The sequence below is a fragment of the Lingula anatina genome, chromosome 2 (assembly GCF_051362555.1).
Source record: "Lingula anatina isolate TDL-2025a chromosome 2, LinAna3.0, whole genome shotgun sequence".
Taxonomy (NCBI): Eukaryota; Metazoa; Brachiopoda; class Lingulata; order Lingulida; family Lingulidae; genus Lingula; species Lingula anatina.
This window is the reverse complement of record NC_141768.1, coordinates 41,942,956-41,956,515: the sequence shown is the minus strand read 5'-3', so window position 1 is coordinate 41,956,515 and position 13,560 is coordinate 41,942,956. Positions and strand designations below refer to the sequence as shown.

The window sequence follows — 13,560 nt, the reverse complement described above, 5'->3', positions numbered from 1 at the left end:
TTGTGACAGGTGAACTTTCTTACAAACAGAGAATGGCTGGTTGTCTATTAACGTTACGCATGTTATAAGATATATGCCTTAAAATTTAATCTCCACACTGAACACATTTTTATAAAATAATATATTCGTTGTGAGAAAACTAAACTATAACTAATCGTCATCTACCGGGGTGGCAGTCCACGTTACTGCAATGGTCTTGACTTAGTATGGCTTGATTCCAGCAATTGTCATAGGCACACGGCATGTCAAACCCCCTGCGAGATGTGTCACACTGGATAAAACGTTTACAGTCCGTCGTATGGGCAAAATAGTACTGATTTGACGGACCCAATGAGCATATCAAATCTGAAACACATGTCAATGAATATTATGTCATTAAAACATGCCTTTATACACTTTGCGGCAGATCTTTATTTGAACTGTAGACGCTTTTGTATAAATAAGTATGAAATCATGACAAAAATAATTTCAATATGCAACTCCTTAAGGAGAGGGGTACTTTTTTGACCATACAATTGACATAGGAGGAAGTTTTGGCCAGCAAAATTGCCAGGAGGTTGGGTTGTTCCATGAGAACCATTAACAGACCTAATATGATGATTCTATAGATAAGCAAAAGAAAAAAGACACTTGCACAATTTGCATAATTTGATTTTTTATTCTTTTCAGCGACGGTCATTGTAAATACTCACCCAGTTGTGCTTGTGTAAGAGCCTCTGTCGTCATGAGGAGACAAAGGAGAGTTAAAACGCCAACTGAGAACCTAAAGTTACCTGCTCCCAAGAGAAAAAATCCAAGTTTTATTATTCTAAAACATGCAATGTTTCGTAAACGACGTGTTGCCTGTAAGAAATGAAAAAAACCTGTCGATCTTTCCTAAGGGTAGTATTAAACAAGGAAACAAATGCGAAACTGTTTGCTTCTGCAACAGTAAACTTTTCATGTCCCAGTACGCACTACATTTCTATTCGATGTTGCAACAGAAATTGTTGAAATCTACATATGGGTATACTAAATAACTTTTTTTGAATAACACAAAACTGAGACATACTGACAGTAGAAGTCCTTTTAAAATTGTTCTTGCAGCGCTAAGAAGTAACTATTTCGATTCTATACGAATATGACAAACCTGTGTATCCAAAGTAGATAGCGTCTACAAATTAATTATGACACTTACCCATTTTGGCTGCTGTGTCCAGGCCTGGATAAGTTTTTCATCGTCGACACTGTGTATTTATACGTTTGCTGACCCGGGCTTAAACTCGAGTGGTCTTGATTTCCAATTCTGGCCGGTTTGATATATTATAGGTGCTGACAAAAAACTGGACGGTTTTTAACCTCATTAACATGGCTGTGAGATGACCGCTTTTGTATGTGGAGTGCTTGGAATATTTTTATCGATATCTTTATGTCCATTAATTTATACATTTTAAAGGTCCAGAAGGTATAACCTAGCGACCCTCGTGAATAACAGTTACTGGGGCAGAACGGTGATGTACAAGATGCAATAACATGAAGTAATGTTAGGTTAACTTCCATTGAAATACTGTGGTAATCTTTGAACAATTTTAGTTAAAATGTGAATTTCTGTGTGTTCCTACACATATCTACTACACATGATAGAGGTTTGCATCTTTTGGCAAAGCATGAATCACTGTTTGCTTCTCACTTAAGCCACACGTACTCTTTTGTCATCTTTATTATTTAATGAATGATAAAGTGATGTTATTCTCTTAATAGATTCATAGCTGTGAAGTGTTTACCATGTCATCTTTCAGTGCAAAATCAACGAGCTGTTGTCTGGGTGGACATCATCCACTGATATATATAATATTATGTCAAAGGGGGTGGGTCACACAAATAAAAATGTCATCTTCAATTGTCCTTGAATAATAAAATAGCGTTATTTTCTTAATTGATTCACAATTATGAAGTGTTTACCATGCCCTCCTCCAAGCAAATTCGACAAGCTGCAAGTGCTGCCTGGGCAAATATACTAGCCAAAAAGTTTTTTATATCTGTAGTTTTTATATACCTTTTCATGCAATATTGTTGCATAACTGGTAGTGTAATGTTCAGTAACATGGCTGCAGTACAGGCTAGTACCCTCCTCCTCGCGGAACGCACGAGGCCTCGAATGCGGACCTGGGGCATCATTTTCCATTCTCCCACTAGTGCAGCTCTCAACTTTATGACAGTGGTAGGCTGTTTCTGGCGGCTATGAAGTCATCTGCCCAGTTCACCCCAGGTATGTACAATGGGAGACATATTTGGTTTAAACGCTGGCTACGGAAAAGTCTGGATCTGTTCCTGCTGCAGGTACCCCTGTGCTATCCTGGCAGTATGGGGACGTGCATTGTTCTGCTGGAGCAAGAGTAGGGTTGGGTGTTGATGCATGAGTGGTACAGCAGCTGCCCTTAGGACATTATCTCCGTACCGCTGGCCAGTCAGATTTTTCTACCAATCAAAACAATTACCATGAGTTCTGTCTGGAAATTGTCCGCAATAACCATAATACTGTGCTAATGGCAAAATCCATGCACGACCCCTGTCCAGATCAGACAGCTGTGGCATTATGTAAACATGGAATTTCGTCTCCAAAACTCTGTTTTTCTGATTTCTGTGTCAACTAACATTGATTGTGATCAGCTATTTCTGCATGTTCAGAAGAAATATCTGAAAATCTAAAGCAAGCAACCGTTTGAAATCAGACAAGCGTATCAGTACTCTATTGCAGAACGTTCTGAGATGGTGTTCTGTCACTGAATACAGTGACCATACTAACATGTATGGGCATTTTGAAGCACTGTGGTCAAATCAAATCTTGTGTTTTTTTTTTTTTTGCCACTATAGCATAAACGGACACACTGTATTTGGGATTATTTTAAAGAGTTGTGTCGCAAGGTTAAAAATTTGCAATTTTTACTTCGTTTAAGTAGTAGCAATATTTTAGTTAAATCATAATTGGACAGTGTTTAACATGCCCTCCTTCAGGTGTTGCCTGAGTATAGATATTAGCCGCCATGAAGTCATTCTAATAAATAAATGCATGTATGTCTATATTGACAATAAATAAATAAATAAATAAATAAATATAAATGAAATATAAATGAAATTCAAAATAAAAATAATAAAAAACTGGAGCAACAAATTTTTTTCAAGATTTTATAAGATTTTGCATATTATACATGATATTTTTGATGACTATTTCACGAAATCTTCGTAATCTGCGATGGCGCACTACTAAAACCGATGCCATAGTGAGTGATTGCCTACCCTGGACTTAACGCAGCAGGACGCACTAACAATTAACTTAATTCTCTCCTCACTGTTAAAGTGTGTATCATAATTAAGTCATATTCAGCGGACTGTCTTATAAATTTCCTAGTGGGATCCATGTTTCTTCTTCATTAATTTGAAACTACCTAGCTTTATTGAATTGCTTTTCAATTACTCATTTGTCATCAGTATTTGATACTCGATGTGAAAGAATCCGTATCGCTCCACATATTATTTCACATAGAATTACTAGTATGTTAAATGGATAATTAGGCAGCCTCTGAAAATTGCACAAATACACAAGTCGGAGAAGTACTGAAAATGCGCCGTAGCTGGGAAACGGACAAGGGAAATTGTGGAATGTTATATAGTTTCCTGATAAGTTGCATAATTAAACTTAATAATCTATCTAGCCAATTTGACAGTGCTCAACATTGCATATGTGTTTTTATATGTTAAACATGAATTATTCATATCAATTTGAACAACGGTAAGAACAGCTAATGCTGTGTTAATTGACCGTATTTTAAGTCACCGGGCTGCACATTTTTTGTATCTCGAAAGCAGCGCTGAGACTGACCCAGTGTTACTTATCTTTTCGTCCTTACATGACTAAAGAATTTATTACAGTTTCCACTGTTTCGGGTAAGACGTCAGGTAGTAAACTTAGCCCGTTTAGGACAGGAAGTGTTGATTTGTCACACCTCCCATTATCATTTTTCTATATCAAAATGTCGGGTCAAATACCGTGTGCCTGATTCACCAGTTATCTAGAGTATCGTGATATCTTTTCAAATCAAACTATCGAAAGCTATTGTTGCCCGTTATATCATGATACACTGACTTGCATTAACCGATCTAAATTAATTCATGATACTGTATCTGGCTGTTTATGAGATCGGCGGTGTTTAACGAGTAACAATGGTTTCTATGTCCATGTTTGGTTACTCGACCTGCGTGGTTTTCCTGTTGCTGGCTTTAAGTAAGTTGTACAGTGAGTGTGTGTGTGTGTGCACGCGCGCGCGCGTGTGTATCAGAGAAAGAGAGAGAGGTATGTGAGGGTAATGAGTGTTTGCTATCGCTGTTCTTTTTGCTTCTAGCATACATCGTGCAAGTTCTCAAGCAGTTGCCTTTTATTCTTTTCAATATAAAATCGAAATTGCAAAAATACAGAGCGTTGCTGATACTTAAGAAACTAACTTAAACGTTCAAGATACAACATACGCCTTTTATTTCAGCGTCAGTTTATTGCCAAGCAAGAAAGAAATTCGTATGTCCAGCGAACTCGTCAAAGAGCCCTTTCTGTCCCCAACCCGGACAACCGGATGATTACACACACTGCTCCCCGGACGGATGCGATAAAGGGCGTGGCGAGCACCACTGTGGGGACGGTAAGTTCCCAAATAATTCTGACTTGAACTGTGTCTAATGGTTTAGTCATTTCCGAATCGCAATCAATGTAGAATGAACCCTGTGGCATTTCTCAAAATGTTTAAGATATTGTTTTATAGTTACCATGACAGTATCCATTCCTCTAACACACTTTGGGGAAAACATAAAATATCAAAATATATGGTTTATTTTCAGGTTACGAGAAGAACTTTTACTGCCCCCGCCCCAACCAAACCGTGTTCGATACCATATGCTGTAAGGACGCCAACAGAGAAGATGCCTGCTGCTCGGCCGAGGGTTTAGCGTAAGTCTGTTTATGTCTCCTCCATCCCAGTGTACCACAATTTTTCATGGTCCCATTCATAACAAGAAAGAAGGCAACAAAGAATATATTTTCTTTATACATTTACTTACTCTTTCATCTTACGCTCGATATATTTCCTGTGTCTTCCTTCACTTTAAAATTTCTGTTTCACTATTTGTATTTTCTATTTCAGAGAGTGGGCCATTATAGTCATAGCAGTGGTGTGTGTGTTGGTGTTCCTTTTATGCGTGTGTTGTATATGCTGCTGCTGCTGCGCGTGTTGCCCGTGCCATCACACCCGACGTAGCGAATATGTCATCTTTCGGAATACGTAGGACAACGGCGGCTGCGGATGTCTTTTAATGACCTACATGCACAATGCTACAGTTATATTATGCTGTTCTATAACTTCAGATGAGGATTATTACTTTATGAATTTACGTATAATAGCAGATTCGCCTACATGCACTGAACAATATAAGTGTCACCCCTACTAAATACTTTGGGGGAGATAAATGACTGTGGAATTATATGCTCCTGGTATCATTTTACTAACATCAAATTTCACAAAAGAAACTGTTCTGACTGAACAATTCAACTGTATCGATATTCTGACATTGCTTATATTCCGCCTCTTCAGGTTAATAATTTTGATTACTCTGATTCAGGGGGTGACACTTCTATTGTCCAGTGTGTGTACAATCCAATCCCAAATGTGCGGGGAAGGAGTTTTGGAGGCAAATTTTGGAATGGTTCCGCTACCGGTACATGAATTTAAGCTGCGTCAGTATTACCCTTAACCCGTATAACTGGACTTTCTCTTGATATTATGGATATGCATTGTTCTAAATGAGAATAAGGCCTAATTGTACTTCATTTAAGTAATATACAAATAAGAATTATTCTTCTTTATTTAGCACATGGCATATTATGTTGAAAAAAAAAAGACCAAACAACCCGGGCGAGAAGGGAGTGAAGAAAATAAGCCATGTGCCCTCTGTCAACCTGATTTCGTTAATAACGGGGACAACGGATGCCACAAGCACTGTAATCTGTTCATTTAAACAGCGGTTTTAATTCTTGTACTAGTTCAAAAACATCGTACACTTTATGTTCACTTACATGGTATTTTATAAATGTTACAAATAAGTTCTTGCATACTGAATAATTTGAATCGAGGCCGTATGTCAGTACAGACCTTATCATTGGATAAGATAACACGAATTCGATAACATGAATAATTGTACATGTACATGTGCGTGTGTACCAAACGTAAAAATAGATCACATATGACTTATTACATCTTGCGTGACACCCATAATTAAATAAACATCGATATTCATCAACCAGGAATTTCCTTAATACTTTGTTTAGGATTTATAATAGTAAATATTATTGGAGTGAATCCTAAGATTTTGATAAATTTAATCAAGAGTATGCATGATTTTAATGAAATACAATTTTCAAAGCATTGCTTAGCTTCCAACAGCTTCTTTAAAGGTTAGAATAGTATTACCTGCAATTGTTTTAATGTTTTTACAGATGGTAATGTTGCGCAATGTTAATACTATTTCAGTCGTTTAATTACTATTAGTTATTGATCTGGCGGGTCAGAAGTAGGCACAAATTAACTGTAACATGCAGATGTTTGATGGAATATTCTTATTCATAATTCATGTTTCTTAATTCATAGATGATGTTCACTAGATTTACAACTGCACGATCCACAGAATCGTCTATAAATAAATTATTTAATATTTATATCAACAAAAGGATCATATCTCATGAGCACATATCATCATCATCATTTAGAGCCTATAGTGTTCCACTGTTGGACAAAGGCCTCAGCATGCTTTTTCCATTGTTTCCTATCCTGAGCCTCAGATTTCCAGTTTGGCCAAGGTTTCTTCTTCCAAGACTTCCAGTAGTCATCTAATTCATCCCTCCATCGTTTGACCGGCCTTCCTCTTTTTCTTTGTCCATACCTTGGGGTCCATTCTGTAAGCCTGATTGTCCACCTATTGTCCTTCATTCTTTTGACATGTCCTGCACATATATTTTGAGTTTTTGAGAAACAGCGTCCGTTTTTCATTGCAATGCTACAAGAACAAAAAGATGTAAGGAAGAAAAAAGTTTTGCGCGTGGAAAAATTGTCGCTGTATGGCGAAATTTTCTTCGTAAATTCCGCTGTTTAGTCACTGAGGGTTAATGTAACGCCGTAGATTCACGTCACTCGAAGCAAGGGATTTAGTTGGCCATTGCACCTCCCAAACCGTCTTCGTACATAGAGCACAGCAACAACAGCAACAAAGCATTAATAACAGTCAATTCCGCTAAAGTTAAAGAAACAATGTCGAAAGAAGAAATTCAGTCAAAGTAAAAGTTGATTTATAAGGAAAATCACTCACATTAAAAATTTAAAAACGGCAATCCAAGCGATTGATACGCCGTTTTAAAAGTTTCAAGGGTTTGATTCGAAATACACAGCGATCTTCAAACGGATATAAGTACATTAAAAAGATACAGAACTTTATCAGCAGTACTGAAGTATAACGAAAGGTACAGGGAATTTCAACATACAAACCTGATATTAATATCAATAATAATTTACTGAAATGCTGGGGAAACACTGCACTATGTCATTGAGTCCACGTGACTGCACACGTGGTCGTCTGCTTTATCGAATACCTAAGAGCAATAAAGAATTTACTGTTGAATCATAGAAAGAGATTTTTTTATTTTGTTGATATTAAAATTAGAACCAATCTAAATCACTTTAATACTTCTTTTTTGATATAAACCATTTAAATTACAACACAGACGAGATATGATGTCAATACTTTTACGCCGCATAATCAACGCAGTGCCTTCGTGCATGAAATCTATGCCTTATTATCCTACATATTTATCCACGTATCACAACTGGCACAGTGATTGAACCTGTAGTGCCGGCAAATCACTGATACGTATTGCCGGTCACAATGTATTAAAATCGACTTATCTGATATATAGTGTTTCACGTTATTTATCATAATGTGTTGACAAGATAGCCATTCGTCCCATTTGACAGCAATGTTCATGATTAGTGACATGCGTCATAATAACCGTTCAGAAGACAAATGATAGAATGAGATCAGCTGTTGGTGTCCATTTCTTCCTATTATGTGGTGAGTAGCTATAAGCGCTGCACAAACTTTACAGTATGATGATCGCACAATATTATTCTATTTAGATCATCTAGAAGAAGTTTAAACTATTATCCGTTTTAAGTATCCAGATTAAAGGTTACACCAGAGGTTATTTAAAGGTAATGATGCATCCGATAGGTCATTGGGTGGGTAGGATTGGAGACAGGATTTTGTTCTATTTGCGTTATATATATTATTGCACCTGTTATTATTTTATTTCAAAAGTGTGTGCCCGCGCGCACCCGCGTTTATTTCATTGACTTTCTTTATCACACAGCCCTAAATACATAACTTCTCCGTGGGAACTCGAATGGAAAGCGTTTTGAGCGATTCCTTAAGAGCAGACAGCAGATTAAAAAAACTTTCTTCAGGGGTTTGTTATTATTTAGCGTTCATATTAATGGAGTCATTTTTTTAAAGGCCAATGCGTAAACGCCCTAGCTCTAGAATTTACCCCTTATCCGAGACTGCCTTTTTATCACCAAGATACTCCTGCTTTGCTGTGAGATATACAGCATGTCTTATTACAATGTGCCAATGGGTTTAGTTGCAGGCTACAGTGTCCAAATTTCTTTCGGAGAAGTCTTCAAATGCCCAGCCAATTTCAGCAAACCATCCTGCCCGGGCCCCGGTGACCCCCCGAGAAATACTTGGTGCTGTGAACGAGGCTGTTGCCCTGGGAGACGAGAACACCACTGCACGGGAGCAGGTAGGGTAAAATGTGTTGGTTGTGACAATGCTAAACACAACAGTGCGTTAGGTGTGACAAACCGTCAATGTTTGGCATCTTGATAACGTGTTCGATAACGGGCCACCTGAAATAGTGTGATAGATTTGCCATTGTGTTAGGTGTGAGAGGCACGAATGCAGATTTTATACTTTAAATACATTGCGCTTATTGTGACAGTGTGTATGTATCAATACAAAAGCATTTTGTGTCTGGCATGGTCAAGTATGGCAGTGTGTTTGTTGTGACATTTTGTGAAACCCAGGTTTGCTTTATGCTGAATAGATACTGCGAGCTACCAGTAAGTTTGCTACAGGTGTATAGTGTGATAGGTGTGGCAGTTTATGTTTAAGTTCAGTTTGAGAATATTCACTTTAAGCACTAACATTTTGCTCGTAGTAGGCTATATAGGGTTGCTGTAGACTAACACATATTTTACACTGGGAATAATATATAATATAATAATGATTGTACCAAATATAAAGTCGATAAAACCTGAAGAAAAAACAAACCATTTTTGCCATTTTTTGTGTGTGATTTAGGTAGGTTCTTATTCTGGTACTGATTAAAAAAACCTCTTTTTCTAGGATTCAAAAGAGATTTTTACTGCCCAGGACCATTAGACGATGCAGACGACTATGTGTGTTGCCACGTGGGCTCAACGTCAAAGTGCTGCGATCCTCCAGTTTTTCAGTAAATTAGTCGTTTTGTTGCCTATTTTCCCCTCTTAACCCCCTTAATTTTGTAATTCGCCGAAACCGTGGAATAAATGGGAAACTTCTGTGTTTTTTTAAACCAGGATCATATGTTAAAATGTTCTTTTCATATTACTTACGATCAAAGATTTCTATGGATTTTGGTCAGTCAATTTTGAAACTTCTGAAGCATTGTGTCAGTTACTAGCATGGCTGCTTAGATGATCGTGTCGTGGGTTTCAAAAACTTTCCTTACTCTGACCAAGGAGTTATAACTGTTATAACTCCTTGCTCTGACTAAAGTTATTCTTCCTAAATGACTTCTTTGGACTTGTTTTTCAGGGCCTGGGCGGTGGGACTGATTGTTATAGCGCTCGCAGTGGTGCTTACGTGTACATTGCTGTGCTGTTGTTGCTGCTGTGCTGTATGTCCTATACACCGAGCAAGATCTGTTAGCACGGGAGATCCGGTGGCTTACAACGTCATGTGATTCGAATGACGTCACAAAATCTATGACGTAACACAAAACAGCTGTATTTTGAAAGGAAGTTGCATTTTTTCATGCTTGCAACGTTTTCCGTTTACTCTTATTCCTATTTCTTTTTGAAGCACTAGAGAAAATTGGCGCTGAACGAAACTGTTCACAGAAGCATTGTCTCTGCTGCGCACATCGAACTATATAATTCTGACATATATTCTTTAAGATAGTGCTGTAAAATACAATTTTTTTTCTTCAGAATAGGTCATCATAAAGATGAGTATAGTTTATAAACACCTTAAAATGCCTACGACATTAAAGTGTCTTTGTAGATACATACATATTTAAATATTCATTTATACACGAAATAACGTATTTCAGTGCCAGAGTGGGTACAAAATATTGGTACTGTCTACGTGAATTTTAGACCATTTTTTTATGTTTTGTTCTATTATTATTATTATTATTATTATTATTATTTTGCAAGTGAAAAGTGTAATGCGCATTACAGCAGAGCGTACTAACAACAATGGTGTCAATACCCCCACATCACCAGTTAATCTGTAAAGTGATCAAAATGCACGAAAATAATAATAATAATAATAATTAATGACCAAAATTTATAATTTATTTATCATTTTACCCCAGAAAGTTACGATTTCAGAAACAGAAAAATCTAGCATATCAAGTAGAACCTATATAAAGTACTTTTACAGGTTCTTATCAAACACGACCGATCACATTAATACCTGGTTACAGTATAATAAACAGAGATCAGCTGGTGCACGTCAGTGCTCCATGATATAACGGGATACAATAGCTTTCGATTATTTAACCTATTAGAAAGATAGTATGATAGTCTAGATAACTGGTGACTCGGGCGCACGATGTATTGATGCAATATCACGACGCATTTTAACGATTAAACCTTGAATTCCAGAATACTCGGGTATGTTTGACGTCTTATTTGTATTGTAAGTTTGGAAATGCAGTCTCGTGAAGAGTAAAGAGTACATTTTGATCATGAGTCCCTTCTTTTTCCCATGTGTATCATATTTGCTATCTTTGTCGAGGTGGAGGGGTTGGATAGGGGATCGCAGAGCCGTGGGTTCTTGTCATGTGAAGTCCGTTAGAGAGAGGAATATCCCTCTGAATTGTCATCTTGCCATGCTTGGCAGTCAAGGACATTCGCCAATAAATGTCTGCTGTAGTGTTATTGACTACTTATATGATACCCGTCACTTTTTTCATTCCAATTGCGCCGCAACAACCAGTGGGCTGCATTAATTCTTATAGCCTATTACACCACCAGTTCAATCTGAGTCTCTGACTCAGTAGTGATCAAGATAGACCAGTTCCACGAAACAGTAATCCAACAAATGTATCTACGGATCAATGTTAAATAAATCGTTCCGAGGGAGGGCTATACCCCAGGGTTTTTATTTGAATTATGCAGTTTGGTGCATTTTGAAGTTGTACAGAAAACTTGTTAATCACGGTCTCATTTTGTACTCGTTTAAACTTAAAAGTCCTATACAGAGTAGCTCCATCACCTGGTGCCTCACACAGTGAGGTACACACATGTATAATGTGGAGAATTAAAATAAATGCTTAATTTTTAATCTTCAGAGAGAGCACTAAAATTGGGAACATGTAACACAGTCAATCACTACTTTCTAGCCTTTACCTAACGAAATGTACTCTTAATACAGTAGCATTAGCTGCACTCCCCGGCGCCCTATAATGTTTTGTTGTATTTATAACAACGCTAATTAATTATCTTTCAAAGTCTTTTCACCAATCTCTTCTCTTTGCTAGACAGATGCAGAGGTTTCGACACTCGTTTCTGTCTGCACTGATCATGCGTCTAAACTATCTCCCCCTATCGTCTTTTGTATGATCTATAAAACGTTCTTTTTTGTTGATTAAGTATTTGACATTCCCTTATAAGGCAATCTCTTTATGCATTAGCTCACGCCTTCTTAAACTTGGTGTCTAATAAAGCTTTTCATTACGTCCAGTCCAGCTGTTATCAACATAATGAAAATATATTTTTTGGATTGTGCTATCAACCAAAAAAAAAAAAAAAAAAAAAAAAAAACACCTTTCCTGCCTTTTCCTATTACAATTTCAACCAACGAGCAATTTTTGACATCAAAAATATTGAACTTGTACTCAATACCTTTCTACCTTTTGTTTATTTGAATTTGACTTAAAACTTCTAATTTGCGGTTATTAAAACCGTTACCTTTAAACTTTATAGCAGCTTGATTTAATGATTTATGTTTCAAATATAAATATATGCTCATGTTATGTTGCGCACTCGACAAGTTGGTTAAATTATGGAGTTGAATTATGTAACAAATTAAGAAACGTTAACATTCCAAAATTTCCCCTTGTTTGTTGCCGAGCTACAGTGTATTCATTTGCAAGTACTGTTAAACTTTACAGCAGGTTGATTTAATGATTTATGTTAAAAATATAAATATATGCTCATGTTATGTTGCGCACTCGACAAGTTGGTTAAATTATGGAGTTGAATTATGTAACAAATTAAGAAACGTTAACATTCCAAAATTTCCCCTTGTTCTTTGCCGAGCTACAGTGTATTCATTTGCAAGTACTGTTAAACTTTACAGCAGGTTGATTTAATGATTTATGTTAAAAATTTAAATATACTCATGTACTGTTAAGCACTCGACAAATTGGTTTAATTATGGAGTTGAATTATGTAACAAATTGGGAAACGTTAAAATTCCAAAATTTCCCCCTTGTTCGTTGCCGAGCTACTGTGGATTTCATTTGCAAGTACTATTTGTGGATTTAAATTTTTAAGACCTGCTGAATCCCTGTCTACTAAATTTAGAAGTGGTAGATGTGGTTTATCCTGGGGCGCTATTTAAAATAACCAAGGACGTGAATATTCACGGCCTTGAAAAACTTAGGTATTGAATTATTTTTTAATTATAGGACACTGATTTATATCTATGGAATTGAATTGCAAATTTGTAAGATGAGAGCTTCGAAAACAATTCTATAAATCTATTTGTCTGCGTGAAAAAACAGGGATGTCAAATTAACGAAAAACATGGATTCTACTCAGACAACGTTCTGAACAGCACGTTCAATATGGCTTAATTAGTATGCAACGCTGCGGGCAGATTTATGTTTTAAGTGTTAGAATTATGTTTTAAATGATATAGTGTTTTATCTTTTGAATGTTTTAAGTGCTAGCTCATGGTGCGGTAGTAGATCCAGGGGTTGGCACCGTGTGAAGCTTCTCTCCATTCTCCCTGTTCCCTAAATATGTACTGGTAAAAATCGAGAGAAACGAGACAAAACATAAAGCAGCTTCCACCTCTGTGCATTTTAATTTTTCATTGACTGTCCAGTGTACTTCAGTTATAACTTAACTGAAAATTACTTCAGCTTATTGTATCTGTTAATAAGAACATTACTTTTCTGACACAGGGGCTTTTATTACGGTGGTCGCTAAG

The 13,560-nt window shown here is 36.8% G+C and overlaps 2 protein-coding genes across 2 annotated transcripts; both read left to right on the top strand.

Moving 5' to 3' along the window:
• The first annotated feature begins 4,069 nt into the window (after positions 1 to 4,069).
• Positions 4,070 to 6,321, top strand: LOC106176652 (uncharacterized). Its single transcript, XM_013559123.2, has 4 exons — positions 4,070 to 4,261; positions 4,518 to 4,670; positions 4,867 to 4,975; positions 5,169 to 6,321. Exons 1-4 carry the CDS (start codon positions 4,201 to 4,203, stop codon positions 5,308 to 5,310), a joined length of 465 nt encoding a protein of 154 aa, XP_013414577.1. The 5' UTR covers positions 4,070 to 4,200; the 3' UTR covers positions 5,311 to 6,321.
• Positions 6,322 to 7,918: 1,597 nt separating this feature from the next.
• Positions 7,919 to 10,200, top strand: LOC147763706 (uncharacterized). Its single transcript, XM_087003264.1, has 4 exons — positions 7,919 to 8,142; positions 8,711 to 8,872; positions 9,478 to 9,583; positions 9,928 to 10,200. The coding sequence occupies exons 1-4, from the start codon at positions 8,103 to 8,105 to the stop codon at positions 10,073 to 10,075; spliced, it is 456 nt and encodes a 151-aa protein (XP_086859390.1). The 5' UTR covers positions 7,919 to 8,102; the 3' UTR covers positions 10,076 to 10,200.
• Positions 10,201 to 13,560: the final 3,360 nt, after the last annotated feature.

What these genes read in the sequence shown, in the direction of transcription:
- LOC147763706 (XM_087003264.1), top strand. Translation starts at nt 8,103, where the DNA reads ATGAGATCAGCTGTTGGTGTCCATTTCTTCCTATTATGTG. An exon ending in ACACCACTGCACGGGAGCAG is followed by an intron (nt 8,873 to 9,477) that starts GTAGGGTAAAAT and finishes CTCTTTTTCTAG; the next exon opens with GATTCAAAAGAGATTTTTAC. An exon ending in TGCGATCCTCCAGTTTTTCA is followed by an intron (nt 9,584 to 9,927) that starts GTAAATTAGTCG and finishes CTTGTTTTTCAG; the next exon opens with GGCCTGGGCGGTGGGACTGA.
- LOC106176652 (XM_013559123.2), top strand. Translation starts at nt 4,201, where the DNA reads ATGGTTTCTATGTCCATGTTTGGTTACTCGACCTGCGTGGTTTTCCTG. An exon ending in TTTCCTGTTGCTGGCTTTAA is followed by an intron (nt 4,262 to 4,517) that starts GTAAGTTGTACA and finishes CTTTTATTTCAG; the next exon opens with CGTCAGTTTATTGCCAAGCA. An exon ending in CGAGCACCACTGTGGGGACG is followed by an intron (nt 4,671 to 4,866) that starts GTAAGTTCCCAA and finishes GTTTATTTTCAG; the next exon opens with GTTACGAGAAGAACTTTTAC.